General features: G+C 35.6%; 1 protein-coding gene across 1 annotated transcript in view; it reads right to left on the reverse strand.

The window, feature by feature from the left end:
- The window catches only part of CACHD1 (cache domain containing 1), a 219,803-nt gene that overhangs the window by 122,484 nt on the left and 80,996 nt on the right, over positions 1 to 16,323 (reverse strand). The window contains exon 2 of the mRNA XM_081307496.1: positions 10,703 to 10,765. Within this exon, the coding sequence (XP_081163622.1) occupies positions 10,703 to 10,765 (63 nt within the window). The remainder of the gene's footprint in view (positions 1 to 10,702; positions 10,766 to 16,323) is intronic.

The following is a 16,323-nucleotide window of genomic DNA, read 5'->3' on the forward strand; positions in this document are numbered from 1 at the left end:
GCTTTTAATGTTGACAGAACTTTGATGACTTGCCCAAGAGAATTTACACAACAGAATAAGAATAAGCAATCTTCTCTTTAGCTACCTTTATGTTGACACACCTTACACTCTGGAAGTGGAAAACAAAATATTGAATGCCTACTCTGTGCCAACCACTTAATCTCTTCAATGACCTTGCAAGATAGACAATTAACTCCATTTAAAAAAAAATAAAATTAATGTAGGCACTGAAAAGTAAAATACTCTGTCAAAAACCAAAGAATAAATGACAGAGTTTTCCATCTCAAAAGATAAGGGTCTTTAGTTTGGCATTCCAAAGCCATTCCTTCTAGGACTGTCCTAAAAAAAAAGAGGGAAATTTCTTAACCTTTCTGGCTTTGCCTTGTCTTTAAGGTTCCTCCCAGCTCTAAAATCCTAAAACATTAAAAAAAAAAATCCTGAAAAGTCATCTTAGTTAGGACTGATTAGAGTCTCTAAGGTTGACTCTCAATTCATAATCTCTTTAAAAAATAAAGCTATCTGGTGTTTGTGGGCCACATGTAAATAATTCTGCTACAGCACACCATTCTTCTCTGCAACAGTGATATAATTGTATGCAAAGTCTACATCTAACTCCATATCTCGAATTCAGGTAGACTCTGCTTTATTGTTTTGACTTTGTTTTCATGACTGAACCCTGAGTTTACACTGGGTAAAAAAATTATTTGGGCTATTGACATCTGCTAAATATCATCTTTTTATAAAACCAATAATGCTACTTCTTTTTCAGTATGTCCCAGAGACTGACATTTAGTGAAACAGAGCATCAAATGTTAAATATTTCAGGTAAAATTCTCATTAACAAAGAACAATTCAGAAAAATAAAAAAGCTTCTACCAGAGTGAATTTTAAATAATAAAAATTGATTTAAAATATCTTTGGAGCTTGAAAAACTCTTACATTCCTGATCCTGAACCAGGACAAATTCCATCTAAGGACAAACTGAGCTGAGATTTGCATTATAAAGAGACAGATTTCTCAGGTTGAGTCCAATCAAGTTAATTGCTGGCTAAATCAAAGAAACAAAATAAAAAAATACTCCTCACAGGAATATAACAGAATTTGAAGTTTTCACAATATCAGGTTACAATCCAATTTTTTGGCATATCAGAAAAAAATAACAAACAACAAACAAAAAAATACAGTGTGACCCAATTCCTGAGAAAAAAGAAATCAGAGATAAATTTCAAAACATTTTCAGATATTAGAATTAGCAGAGAGAATTCTAAAGCAGCTAAAGATATGAAGATATGAAGGAAAATATGCTTGCAATGCATGAAAAGAGAAATCTCAGCAGAGAAGTTTATTATTTAAAAGAAACAAATGAAAATGCTAGAACTGAAAAGTACAATATCGGAAATTTTAAAAATATCTTGAGAGGTTAATAGCAGAATAGTGATGAGAGGAATAAACTTAAAGATAGATCAATAAAAATAATCTAATCTGAAAACCAGAAGAATAAAGAGAAAAGGGTATTCTCCCAGGAACTTATACTAAATATCATAATATCTAGAATACATGTAGTCAGAGTCCAAGAAAGAGAATGGAAAATGATATAGAAAAGATACTGGAATAAATAATGTCCCCAAAGCCCCCATATTTGATGAAAGATATAAATTTACATATTCCAAAAGCTTACAAAACACCAAGCAGTACAAATGTACTGCCATGGGTAGGCAGGCATAGCCATAGTCAAATTGCTAAAAACCAAGAAACAGAAAAATCTTGAGAGCAGCCAGGGGAGTGAAAAATGAAACCAAACAAAAATGCAGTATATCTGATAATGACTTTCAATGACTTGTCATTAGACGCTAAGGTGCCCAGTAGATAGTGCTCAAAGAAAAACTGCCCATCCAGAATTCCATCTGAAGAAAAAAAAAACAATCTTCAAGAGAAAAGTTGAAGTAGAAACACTTTCTGAATGCATAAAATATGAAGACAGTTTGTCACAAGGATATCTCCACTACAAGAAATATTAATAGGATGTTCTCTAGACACCTTATTTTGTTGACATCATTAGAAAGAAATGAAGAGAACTGTAAACAAGTATACAAGAACATACAATATTTAAAAATAATTTTAAATAAAAAATAATTTTTTTTAAATGTGGCAGGGGGAGTTGGGGCTGGGGCTCAGTGGCAGGGTGCCCACCTTGCACATGAGGCACTGGGTTCAATCCTTAGCACCACATAAAAATAAATAAACAAAATAAAGATATTTAAAAATAAATAGATAAATGTGGCAGGGATTTTTTTTTTTTTTGTTTTGGGGGGTGCTGGGGATTAAAACTTGTAAGTGCTTTACCACTGAGCAATACCCCCAGTTCTTTTTATTTTTTATTTTGAGAGTCTTACTAAGTTGCCCAGCCTGGCCTTGAACTTTCGATCCTCCTGTCTCAGCTTCCTGAGTCACTGGGATTACAGGCATGCACCACCACATCCAAGTAAAATATGGCAGTTTAAAGCGAAAGCTACAACATTGTCTCCTCCTATGTATCACATATGTAGATCTAACAGAGATGATACCTTCAGCTCAAAGGATGTTGTTAGGCAATGGACAGAGAAGGTGGCAGTGGCTGTAGATTTTATGCAAAGTGACAGAATATTAATTTTAGATTATTATAAGAATATATCTACAGGTAGATGGATATACACACATACATATATACATAGTAATTTCTATAGCATACATTTTAAAAATAAGAAATGTAGCCAAGGAGCTAAAAAAGATTAATTTTTTTCTTAATTCAAAGATTCATGGTGACCGATATAGTTTGACGATAGAATACAGTGTTCATTCTCTAACACTACCAACCAAATAAAGAAACAAAAAACAGAGATACATTTTAAAAGAGGGTGAGGATGAAGGAATTAAGAAAAAAATTGAGAATGGAAAATGAATAGTAAGAGGGTTGACCCAAGTTCAACAATATCAACAATCAAATGAATGTTAGTTAACTAACATTTATTGAATAACACTACCCACAAACTCCCAATTAAAGGGCAGAAATTTTATGACTAGGTTTTTAAAAGCAAACAAACAAAAGCAAGTAACACCTGCATGCTGTCTATAAGAAATGTATTTTTAACAAAAGAAACACAAGTCAATGCTTGTGAAAAGGCACACCATGGAAACACTGAGCACACCCGGGAGGAAGCTGTTGTATTAAACACTTCACGGGTAAAACACTTCAAGGACCGAGCATGATTACCAAAGACAAAGAGTCACATTTCGTGATATCCCAACTCAACAATTCATCAAGAAGACACGATCATCTTCAATGTGTATGTATACAAGAATGAAACCTTAAAACATATCAGGCCAAGAAATGGGCAGAATTAAAGGTAAAAGTATTCAAGTTCATCATTATAGCTTAAGATTTTCATCCTTCTCTGCAAATGATAGGACTAGACAAAATAAAGATTGACCCAAACAAGAATGATTTTAACAGCACCAACCACCTTATCCTCATGTGCACGTAAGGAACAATTCAAACTGCAGAATACACACACGAGTTCACTTGGTATATACACCAAGATCGATCATATATTGGGTCATAAACCCTAATCTCAACAAATTAAAAAAGACTGAAAACATACAGGTTATATTATCTGACTTTGAGGCAATTAAATCAAAAATCAAGAAGGTATCCAAAAGACCCCAAATATTTTGGAAATGGAACAAAACAATCTATGACAAAGGAGAAATCACAAGGAAAATAGAAAATATTTAAAACTGAATGAGAAAGAAAATATATCACATCAAATTTTGTGGGAGGTAACTAAAGCAATACGTAGAGGAACACTTTAAATGTTTCTGTTTAAAAAAAGAAAAAGAAAAGTATAAAAATCAATGACCTAATGTTCCCACTAAAACCAGAAGAGAAGCAAAGTTGATCTGAAGTACAAGGAAGGAAAGAACATAAATCTGTAAAAGAGAAAACACACAATAGAAAATTAAGGAAGTGGTGGTCATGTTTGGAAAGTTGGGTTGTCATTAATAAGTTTTCTCCCTTATTTGCTCTCATTCTGTCTTTCTAGTTAAAAGTTTATTCATTTTATTGATCATTTCAAAGAACAAGCCAGCATCTCATGTTATTGATTTTCCTCTACTGTTCACCATCCTATAGATATTAAGAAGATAATAATATTATAAACACATTTATGTCAACAATTTGACAACTTAGATTCAAAGGACAACTTTCTTGGGGGGTATGGGAGGGTGGGAATTAACTTACCAAAACTGGCAAAGAATGAAACAAAAATCTTAAAAAACAAACAAGCAAATAAAATCAAAACTACCACTACCACCGAAACTGACCTATATCTATTAAAAAAGCTGAATGATGGAAAATCTCCCCATGAAGAAACCCCACATCTAGATGGTACTCTGATGAGTTGTACCAAACAACTAAGGAAGAAATAACTATGATTTTTTTTAAAGATACTGAGGATGGAACCCTAGGCCTCATGCATGTCAGGCAAGCACTCTTATCACTGAGCCACATCCCTAGCCCCAACACCAATCTTACATTTCTTCAGAAAGTAAAGGAGAAGGGATTGCTTCCAAACTAGTTGTATAGAATCAATGTCCTATAACCAGAAAGGCTATAAATGATGTGGACAAAAGAAATTGTAGAGCAGGGGAAGGGAAAATCAGGAGGATGAGGAGTGGGATGGTTTCAAGTTTTAAACACCATGATCCTACTCTTGAGATGGTGACATCTGAGAAGACTTGAAGGAGGTGAGAGCCCATTTGGACAAATGACATGTTAGCTCCAGGGCAAAGGTTCACAAAGATAGCAATGTGACACAGAAGGCAAGGAAGCAAGTGTGGGTTCCTGAAAACCAAGTCAGGAAGAAGGGGAAGAACGGCTAGAGGAATGTCCTCAACCAACCATCAGGCCTACTTCCTGGGCATGTGGTTCCTGTACCACACTTGTCCATTTCTAAAAATCTGAAGTCCTCTATCATCATTGCTGCTAGAAATTCTGTAGTTTCTGAAACATTAATTATGAATATATACCTGGCATTTCATTCATCAAGTCAATTGTTAGCATAATTACTATTGTACTGGAGAAAAAGTCCAAGGAAACTCTTGAAATAAGTCCCAAGAAGCTCTGTATCCTGTGATTTCCTCTTTACTTCTCTGTATTGTAGGGAGTATATTTTGCTACTCTCTGGGCCATTTGTACAAAAATCTATTTTTCTTGATTCAGATGCCATTTTACATAGTGTTTATGTGCACATGCAACTTAATTTCTTGAAATATTCAAAACTGGAATCCCTGGGCGGTGTTTCACACAAGAATGTAAGCAGGGGTTTTTATTTTTCTGAGATTGTTGCCGTAGTTCCTTGGCAGCAAAACTGCATAGAGTGAAATTTAGACCCACACTCTGAGGGTTAACTCAAAAGAAAGAAAGAATGGGTAAAAGCAAGGAATGTGTATGCCATAAAGAGTTCTGTGGTAAGAGTCAGGAATCACAGAATGTTTTTTATTAGTGTTAATTACTTTGCTTCCTTAACCAGAGATATTAACAACACTTTAGATTTTCTTCCACTTTATATAGTATGTGCAAACACAATCCAAAGCTCAACAAGATTTGATTAATAATGGGAAAGAGTAAGAATCCATGGGACTCTAGTTTTCGTTAACCCAAAAGAGAAATGATAGACAGAGGGGGTTGGGGCAGTAGCTTAGTGGTCAAGTGTTTGCCTATCATGGACCAGGCCCTGGGTTTGATCCCCAGCATAGAGAAGGAGAAAAAATACTGATGGTTAGAAAATTTATGTCATTTTAGATCGTACAAACATGTGGAAAGAATGATTTCCCCCCTCGTCTGAGCACAAATTAAGAGTCAATAATCTGTTTTGAATAGCTAGCCTATTTTTGGTATCTCAAACATATCCTTCAAGCAGTTTTAACTGTTTTTATCATTGGTAAAAGGAAGTGGCATGAATGGGGGGAAAATCACTGTGAGGGGCACTGAGACTTCATACAAAGTGAAAGCAAGAAATCTAGGAAGTGAGAGAGTGCCAAACTCTGGTTGCAGAGTCTAGGAATAAGGGCACAATTTGGAGACTGAGTTTCTACTTTAATGATCACCCAGGACACCAGGGGATAGATGTCCAGTCTTTGCTCTGGGAGAAATCAAGAAATATTACCGGAGAGAACAGTGTTATTCTGCCAGATATCAAAATCTGATATAAAAAGTCAGTGGGAGAGTGGGGTACTAGCATGACGAAAGATAAACAGACCAGTGGAACCAAATCAAACTTGCACACACATGGAAACTTGATTAGCAACAGAAACATACCATAAACAGTTAGCATGGACTGTTCAATAGAGAGTGTTAGAACCTTTGAAAACACATATGGGGAAAAGCTGAAATTGAATATCTACTTCACATCCAACACCAAAATCAATTCTAGGTAGATAAATCTTAAATGAGAGAGGTGAACATTTTAGAAGAAAATATAGCAGAACACTTTCATACTTTTGAGAATAGAAATGAATTTCCTTAACAGAACACAGAGAGCAGAGACCAAAAGGAAAGACAGATGTTTGAAAATTGATTCAAAATTAAAACTTCAATTCTTTAAGATATTATTAAAGTAAGGGGCTGGGGTTGTGGCTCAATGGTAGAGCACTTGGCTAGCCTGTGTGAGGCACCAGGCTTAATTTTCAGCACCGTATATAAATAAATGAATAAAATAAAAGTCCATCAACAACAAAATAAAAATTTTTTAAAAAGATTTAATAATAAGTAAAGGACAAGCTAAAAAATGGAATAATACATTTATAAAACACATCTACAAGGCAATTTAATATGATAATGACCAGCCACATATAGCTATTTTAAAGTCAAGTATTAAGTTTTAAATGTAATTACTTGTAGCTCTAGATAATACATTTCAGATGACCCACAGTCACAGTAGCTAGCGGCTGGCTGTACTAAAGAGTATGGAACAGCCTCATCAAGGAAAGTTCTCATTGGATACCACTGATCTAGAACATATATAGCACTTATAAAATAAACATTTCAGCAACAATAAAAAAAAGTGAAAAAGGTTTTCATAGACATTTGACATAACAACACAAAATGGGCTGTGGCTATAGAGCGCTTGCCTAGAATTTATATGCCCAGGGTTGAATTCCCAACACACACATGCATGTGCACACATGCACACACCAAAAAAAGAAAAGAAAAAGTAAAAAAGAAAAAAAATCCATAAAAGTATACTAACATGTAAAAAGTCATTTCAACCTTATTAATAATCATAACAAAACAAACTAAACTCATATGATACTCTTTAAGACACTTCAAATTGGCAAAAGATTCAAAATCAGATATATGGAGGAGTACTGAAGAAGATGCAGATTAGCACATTTATAAAAGGGTCTCAGGGAAGTAACCCATGGGAAATGCTGTGGAAGCAGCTGGCATTGTCTAGTCAAGAAGAACACTCAAAACCTCTCTGCTCCAGAGAAGCGACTGAACCTGAACTGAACAGTCAACCTGTCCATACACACACAGATTTAGGACATTTGGACATAGGTGGTAACTGTAGGTAGATAGGGTGTGGAGGTGGGTCATTGGGGGCATGACTTTGGGGACCTGCTCTCCTCCTCACCACACCCTTCTGCCATGATTTTCTGTCTCACCTCAGGCTGTGAGCAATGGAGTTGACCATCTATGGACAGAGACCTCTGAAACTGTGAATACCAAAGGAATTTTTCTACCTCCTTTAAAATTGTTCTTGTCGGGTCTCTTGGACATAGCAGTGAGAAAGCTGACTAAAACAATAACCAAAATGAAAGTTAATTTGGGGATGAATAAAACAAATTAAAACACAAAAAGTACAAGGAAATGGCTAACAACAACAAATCAGAACAAACTTGCCTCTGGGAGAAAGACACCCTTTGGTCACACAAGGGCTTTCTGTTTGTTAATGTTTTATTTCGTTAGCTGGGTAGCAGGTTAGGATGTTCATTTTAGTGTACTTCTTTTCCTATACCTATATGTTTTATACATAGCTTTACATGTATGAAAAGATTTCCCAAATTTTTAAAAAGCTAACTTAATTGCTTCCTAGTGTTCTGGAGTTCAAAGGGGACAATAGTGTGAGTGTTGGGGAACATGTTACAGAATGGGAAGTGTAGGAGGTAGGCACTTCCCCACAGATTTCATCTTCACTGCTGTCCAGGATGGTGGAGTCCAGAGTTTACGGACAGTTTTTAATTATGTGAAGTTGATATCAGAAATCTGTTTCCTCACTATAAAATGGTGATACCCATAGAATTTTTATCATAATGAACAGATAGCAAATTTTTCATCAGCTACGCAAAAGTAACCAGTTAAGGTGGTGGCGGTGGTTGTTATAGTGACTGCGGTGCTGAAAAGATCTAGAAACGATGTCAGAAGAGAAGAAATTATTTAGAATCTGAATATATTAAAATTTAGGATAAATAAAAATGATAATTATATACGAATCTCGATATTCTAGATAGGAAAGGGACCTAAGATCCATTTGTTCAGCTTAGGACTGGCAAAATTGCAGAGAAGTTAAAGATAAGTACTTTTGTGGATGGGGTTGTAGCTCAGTGGTAGAGCACTTGCCTAGCACATGTGAGGCACTGGGTTCAATCCTCAGTACCACATAAAAATAGTTAAATAAAGATATTGTGTCCATCTACAACTAAAAAAAAAAAAGTTTGTTTTTTTTTTTTTAAAGTAAGTATTTCCTGGCTCAGTCAAAGAGCGAGCTTTTTAACCAAAGGTGAGAAGACAAAAGAACACATGACTACGTGATAATCCCTCACATGAATTATTTAGATAAAGAGTTCAGCAAAGACTTCTCTTTTGAATGAAAACATACATTTCTAAATTAAATTTTATCAATTTAAAATTACAGGTAACAAAAATTTGTGTCAAACTCATGGCAAAAACTAGCTCTCCTACTTCATAGTCCTGACACCAAAGGTAACTTATTTTACTTCTTGGAGCCTCAGTTTCCTCATCTGTGATAGGATAATCGCTTTCCTTCAAGATTACATTGTAAACATCAATGTGATGGTAAAACCGAAATGGCCTTCATGCCAGTATTCTATAAGTGCTAATCAGCTGCTATGATTTCTATATTAAAGGTTTCCAAACTTGTTCATAGCTAGACAAGTAAAGCAATGGCATCAGTCTGAGAAAACAAAGCAGCTTTCACAACTAAAAACAGCCAAAGTACAAACTTGTATCTGTTACTTTGAGGAAAGAGGCAAAAGTGATATCCCTGGATCAGTTTCTTTAAAAGGTTATTAAATGGCCTTCGGTCTACAGAAAACTTTCCTCACGCTTTTTATAGCAATCTTCTCCTCTAAAACCCTCCTAGATTTAATGATCCTAAAATACTTTTTAGCTTGTTGAAATAAAAATAAGAGAGGAATTATGAAAATAAGATTTGGTGCAGCCAACCACATCATATTCATTACAATCTCAAGACATCAGTATTTAAAAATATCTAAAGCTAAGAAAAAGTTATATGCATGATTACTTTAAATTTAACCTGCAGAAACCAATAAAAATGCCAGTGTCTATGAACAGGAAATGCTGAACTTCAAGATGAAACCACAGTAATTTATTATAAATAAATAACTATCCTATAAATAACCTCACTCTAATGACACTTGCAAAGCTTGTTCTTCTTTTATAGCACTGAAGTTCAGATCAAGTCAGGCTTTTCTCCATGAATATAATAAGGACAGAAACTTAAAAAGTTAACGTTATTTTGCATTTTACCATGGTTTTCTTTTTATCCTGTGGAAGCACCTTACCACTGTCTGGTTTTTAGCTTGGTTCTGTCTTTTACTTAAGTTTCAAACCTAGCTTCAAATGACCAGTTGACAGTCACATACTGTAATGAAGTTGGTAGATGAGCTGAAATTAAAACCAACTCCTTTTTCCCACTCTTCATTTCTAGCGCAGATCAATTATTTATGACCATGTTCACCAACACTGTTTTAATTTAGGAGGCAGTCCATTTGAAGCCAGCTATAAATAAAGTAAATAGAATCTGGCCTCAAAGCTTCATGACTCCACAGAGCAATGAAAGAAGATGGGAGGAAAGAAGCAAAGAGAAAATACTAGAAAAGAAGAAAGAACAAAAGAAGCCAACATCTAATGAGCTGCCTCTATGCCAGTACCTTCCACACAGATGATTCCATTTCATTCTCAGTTAATTTGACATCATTTAATTCTCCAACCTCATAGAGTTAGATTTTATGATCCCCTTATTTAAGATTGGGAAACTATGATTCAAAAAAGAAAATTTGTTTATCAGGGACACGCAGAATTTCATGTGGGGTTTGTCTGATTCCAAAGCATGGCACTTATTTTCTACAGTAGATGAAATATTTTTTTAATAGTTTAGAGATGTTAAAGACAAAAGAGATTAAATATTTCCAAGATATAACACGAACAGAAGAAAACCTTCCACATAATCATTGCGCTGAAATTCAAGTAGGAGGTGTTCATCCTTATGCATGAAATGTCCACAAAAGCATATAATGAGAGTGACAGGGAACCTCTGGTGGATATTGTGAGGAAAGAGTAACAAAGCACGGCTAAAAGTCAGGCAAAGTTGGGCAATGCCAAGTGCTCTACTGCTCTTACCTGCTGTACTTCACTTTCTCCATTTGAGATCTTCTCAGTGTAAACAAAGGAGTTGAATATTCGCTGCAACAAAAAGAGAAAAAAAACAAACCATCATTAGATTTTCTAAATAAGACATCATTTTCTGAATGTGAGTAATTTATTACATACAAGATAAATAGAATCAAGTAGAAAAAAAAAACTTAATTAAAATACAGTAATTATACAGAGAAGAACTCAAATATCAGCCAAAGTCAATCACACTTACATAAGCATTACCCAGGCACTTCTGTAGTGAAATAAACCAGATGTTACACTATATTTTTTCATTTTCAAAAAATACATTTAATCATAGATTTCCGGAGCCCATGCCATTTTATCCGACTGGTATAATCTGACAAAGTTGTGTTTCTCATTTAAATCCTGCACTCCTTGAATGCTGTAATTGTTTACAGACACTAAAATCTAATGCAATAAAGTTCTTTAAAAAGGATTCTTTCCACATTCTCTCATGGCCCCATCCAGCCAATACCTACCCAATATTACCTACCTATCACCTTCGTTACTCAAGCACCCCCTTGGGAGAGTAACATAATGGGGCTTGCCAACTATGTGTGGCCTTAAGGGAAGATCCAGTTCTCACATGCCAGGAAACACGACAGCCTTGCCAAGATGTTAGGCCGAGCCACGGCACACAACACACACATTCTTCCAGCAGCCCCTGCCTACCTCACACCTACCTACTCCTCCGCACACCGCCTGCAGCTAACATGTCTTCACAGACTTAGGACCTGACCAATCCGTAGCTTTAACCGGGTAATCCCAAGAGATGAAAGTACAACCAACTGAAAAAGGAGAATCCAAGTAGTAGGCCTCTATGGGAGGCACAAAAAGAGATCAGCAACCTCATCCTCTATCTTAAAGCTTTAAAGATACCACTGAACTCTCCAGATGAGTAAGGAGTCAGATCTGAAGTTGTCAGCCAAAATATCCTTTTGCCTTTCTATCCTGTTGCCAAGAATTTGTCCGCATCTGGGATGGCTTCCCAGGCAGCCTTACACACCTGCATGGCTGTGGTGAGGAAGATAAGTGCCAAGTTCATCAAGCTCTGTACAATCTAAACAGAATGCAAATGAAGAAAGATCAAGCTGCTGGGGCTGGGAGGGGGAGGGGGAATACAAGGTGGAGAGAAGCAAATAAACTTAGGAAAGACAGGAATGGAATCACAGCTTGGAAAATTATAATTGAGAATCGTCATGGTGCCACCCATCATTTTCCAGTGGGCCACTCATTCATTCAACAGATTGTACATTTCTTTTCTGAAAATGACTCTGTTGATAGGATTTTTTAAATAGATTTATTGTAATATTCATAATAAGAATGCTGGCTAATACTTACTGAATGCTTATCTGGTATGGACATCTAGGCACATTACACATCTACTTATTTATTTCAGTCTTCAAAACACATCTGTGATAGGTGCTATTGTCTCCATTATAGAGATGAGGAAAGAAGTGTATTTATTAGAAGCCTAGTGCAATGCACATAGTCTGCCTTGTGTGCATATTTTACTTAATCTTCATTTAAAAAGTGCTGTGTTTCTAAAGATGAAAAAGTAAGACCCTGGGAATTTAAAGAAGTTGCTCAAAATCACTTGGTTCCAGATCTGGTTCTCTGTCTTAGAATTTTCTAGCTTGTTGCTTTATACAGATAAAAATTAGTCCTATTGGGAGCTAACATGATTTATGGTAGATCAACAATCCCTATGTGTATTCCAAAATTCCAAATGCTCTGAAAATCAAGTTTTATGTAATATATTTGTTAGCAAAATATGGCATATCCTGAACTTACCTGATAATAAATGCTAATGAGAAATGATGTGTATTTATAGCCCTTACAAAACCACAAAGTCATTCATTTTGATGTACACACCAGCTAATGCACTTAATTATATGGTTCTACTCCAGATCTCAATGGGCATCAGGATTCTGAATCATAAAACACATCTCGTTTTGAAAAAGGAATTATGAACCTATACGCCTGCACTCCCAATTTTCTGGAGGCTGGGCTTATGTCATTACCACTCAGACTCCCAGAAAATATTCAATATTTTTATAAAATTTGATTTTCAAAATTGTTTGGCACCAAGAGTAACATAGTTCATGTAGTGATTGATGAAGTAGCGATTAATGATTACATTCATCTTGATAAATACAATCGATTTCTTTTTTTATTTTTTTTTATGGCAGTGACATCCTAATGAACACAGTACCTGTCCTAACTTGGAAGGTGGTCCTCCTGGAAGTTACTAGTAAATGAGGCCTGGATTGCTTCCAGGAAGCAAACCAGATCCACTGCTCAAGCCAATACCCACAAGGGCCAAATCAGATACTTCATCTCCTTTTGTTAAAAGAAAGATAAACTACTCAGTAGTACTAAAGAATACATGCTGGGAATGGGTCCATGAGGTTGTTCCAAATCCTATTTTACTTATTATCTTAACAGTTATGATGACTAATATTTTTATGTAGATCCTTTCATGGCATGTAAACATTTTTATATTCTCTACACCTAATAAATGTGGTTGAGTAAATGAAAAATTTAAAAGCAATTAAGAAGTCCAAGATGAGAGCACCACCCTCTAATCACCCAGCAATGAAAAATAACATGTTAGGGTCATAGTTTGGTGCTATCACCAAAGCAAATAAATTCTGTCCCTTCTCCTTCCCCATGTTTCAGTGTTGGAGTTTAGTTTAAGTTTCAGAAGTTTAGGAAGAAGCCAGGACAACTAGACATGTTCCAACCAGCCATAGTGGGTACAAGGTTAAAAGGTCAGCCTTATGGATGGGCACAAGATCTCAGGGTACAGAGTGAATTTCCACTGTGCTCTAGGTCAAGGGACAGTAATCGTCTTTCTTAAAACATGCTTACTAAGCTCAGCTCTCAAAAACTTAGCACTTTTATGATTCACACTCTCACATGAATTATTGCATTTGCTCCTCACAACTGTATGTGGTAGGCAGGGCAGGGATCTGAAACCATACTTCACAGGTTCAAAAAGCTACAGCTCAAAGGTTAGAAAATATATCCCAGGTTAAAAAAAAAATTGAAGTGCTGAGTTCTGAACCAAGGTCTTCGGTTAAAAATGGGCATTGCTTTTAGCTGAACTATTAAAATTTTTATTTATAATACCTTTTTGTTCAGTATACTCTAGGAATCCTAATGCCTGTATGTAGAACAGAAAATGAAGATTTGATTTCCTTATACCTATTTTATTTTAAGCTAGGTATATGTCAAGAAGCAATTAAAAAGTCCCAGACAAAGGTTTTAGTTTTTTTATACTTTTTATTGCTATGTGAATTATAGAAGAAACAGAATGTGAGTGGGATTTTGTAGTATGGTAGGGGTAATGTAAAATCCAGGAATTCAAAATTATATAACTTAGCCTACATTTTGGTGATCTTGAGGTTTTTATAGACCTGGTTGTTAGAGGACTAAAACAATGAAAATGGAAAGGAAGAGTTTTCCTAAAACATGAAAATGAGTAATCCCAACAGGTCAGATTCTTCAGTCCTCTCTGATGATTTACTCCCACTAACGGGGGTCAGGGAAGGGGCGGCAGGTGAGTAGTCTGCACTCTATTCCAAGATGTTACTTTCCCTATTCAAACTTCCTGAAGAACCAAAAAGAATACCAGAAACTTGAGCTCTTAATTTGCACAGAACCCATGGGGAGTCAAAACTGTCCTTGGTTTAAATCCCTAGAAGTAAAGCCAAAGATTCTGCCCACCACTGCCCATTCATTGCTCCTGTTTTAAACAGTTCTCAAATACTAAAAGTAAAAATGGTTTATTGTATGGTAAAAATATCACTAAAATAGATGTGTAGTTTTAAAGTGGAAATCTTTCTAATAATGAATGAATTTCTAATAATAAATCCCCATTACTGATTTCCATAATTAAAAGAAAACAATGTCTTATTCTTATGTTCATGAGAACTGAATATTCTGATCTGAAGACAAAACTGACCTTTCTCTCATTAATGCAAACACTTTGGAAAACTGGAAGTATCTTCTAAAGTTAATTAAATGCACATATTCTGACCCAGCAATTCCCATCCTTGGTAAATATCCAGCAGAATGTGGTCATATATTCATCAAAGTACAAAAATGTTCATAGCAGCACTATTCATAATAGCTCCAACCTAGGAAATACCCAAGTCCTATTAGCAACAGGAAAACAAATTGTGATCTATTCAATACACTCACATAATAGGATATTCAGCAATGAGGATGAACAATTGCCACATTCATCAACATGATGAATCTCACAAAATAGTATCGAGTGAAAGAAACCAGACAGTAGAATACAGAATGTATAATTCCACTTATGTCAAATTCAAAACCAAAAAAGCTAATTTATCCTCTTGGAAATCTGGATAGGGGTTACTCTTTGTGGAGAATGAATAGAACAGCACATGAAGGGGCTTTTGGAACTCTGAAATGATCCAATGCTCCATCTGGGTACTGGCCCCTGGATTGTGTGAGAATTTATTTAGCTGTACACTTAACTTTGTACACATTTTATAATTACACTAGACTTCAACAAATGTACTTTTAACATACATGCTAGGCAGTCTAAAATATACTCTACTCAAATACTATCATATATTTTTAAAACTGAATTTTAAAAAAGAAAAAAAATTTAAAAAAAAATATTAACTGGCTATTATTAAGTATTCAAAGAAAAACATAAACTGTCTCCCTAATCCCAATGGAACTGAGGCTGTACTGTTTGAAGAGTCACCTGGCAATTTAGAGGTAAGGTCTCTTGAGCCTTCCCTGAGGCTACATATTAATTGCTCCATCAATCTTTAAGTATGTAACATTACTTATTCCATCCAACAGTACTGAACAAACCTGATTTCAACAAGAAAAAAAGGTATTCTTACCTGAGTTTTATCCAACCTGAATGTTCTAAAGGTATATAACACAATTTAATCAAGCTTACCCTTGGTACTTTCTATTCATTTCTTAAGCTCTGCCTCCACCCCTTCTCAAAAGATGATGGTCAACTCAAATGAAGTTAAAAAATTAAAGAGAAAAATAGTAACAAATGTATATAGTTCCTCTTACTTTTACTTTAAGGAGGGGTCAGGGAGACAAACATTCTGTCCTGTGGGTGGAGTGGGAACTGTAGCCTGCTTCCCTCTACCTCCTGAAGGCTGTCCCTTGCCCTTCCCCATCCTCATTGCCCACTCTGCTGATACACCCTCCCATCCACCATCTCTTCCCCTCCCAAATCTATTTAATTGAGCCTGCCTAACAGATGGCAAGAGAATCTCACTTTGCTGGAACAGGAACAATTGCATGAGTGTTTAATAAGACGATCAGTCCAGACAGTCAGTCCCACCTCCACTCCACTAATAGCTCTGCCAAATGTTAACTAGATATTTAAATGAATGCTCCTGCAAAATACCGTAGCAAAGAAATAAATACCTCGACAAGCTAACGAGATTCTGTTGATCTCCCTCCCTGATCTTCGCTAAGAAAATGTGGACTGAGTTTTTATTCCAAAGTGTATTCTCTTGCTGTTTGTGGGTCTCTGTGGCCAGCCCATATGGCTGGCAGTTCACTAATAGTTT

This window comes from Spermophilus citellus (genome assembly GCF_964194105.1).
Source record: "Spermophilus citellus genome assembly, chromosome: 9".
Classification (NCBI taxonomy): domain Eukaryota; kingdom Metazoa; phylum Chordata; class Mammalia; order Rodentia; family Sciuridae; genus Spermophilus; species Spermophilus citellus.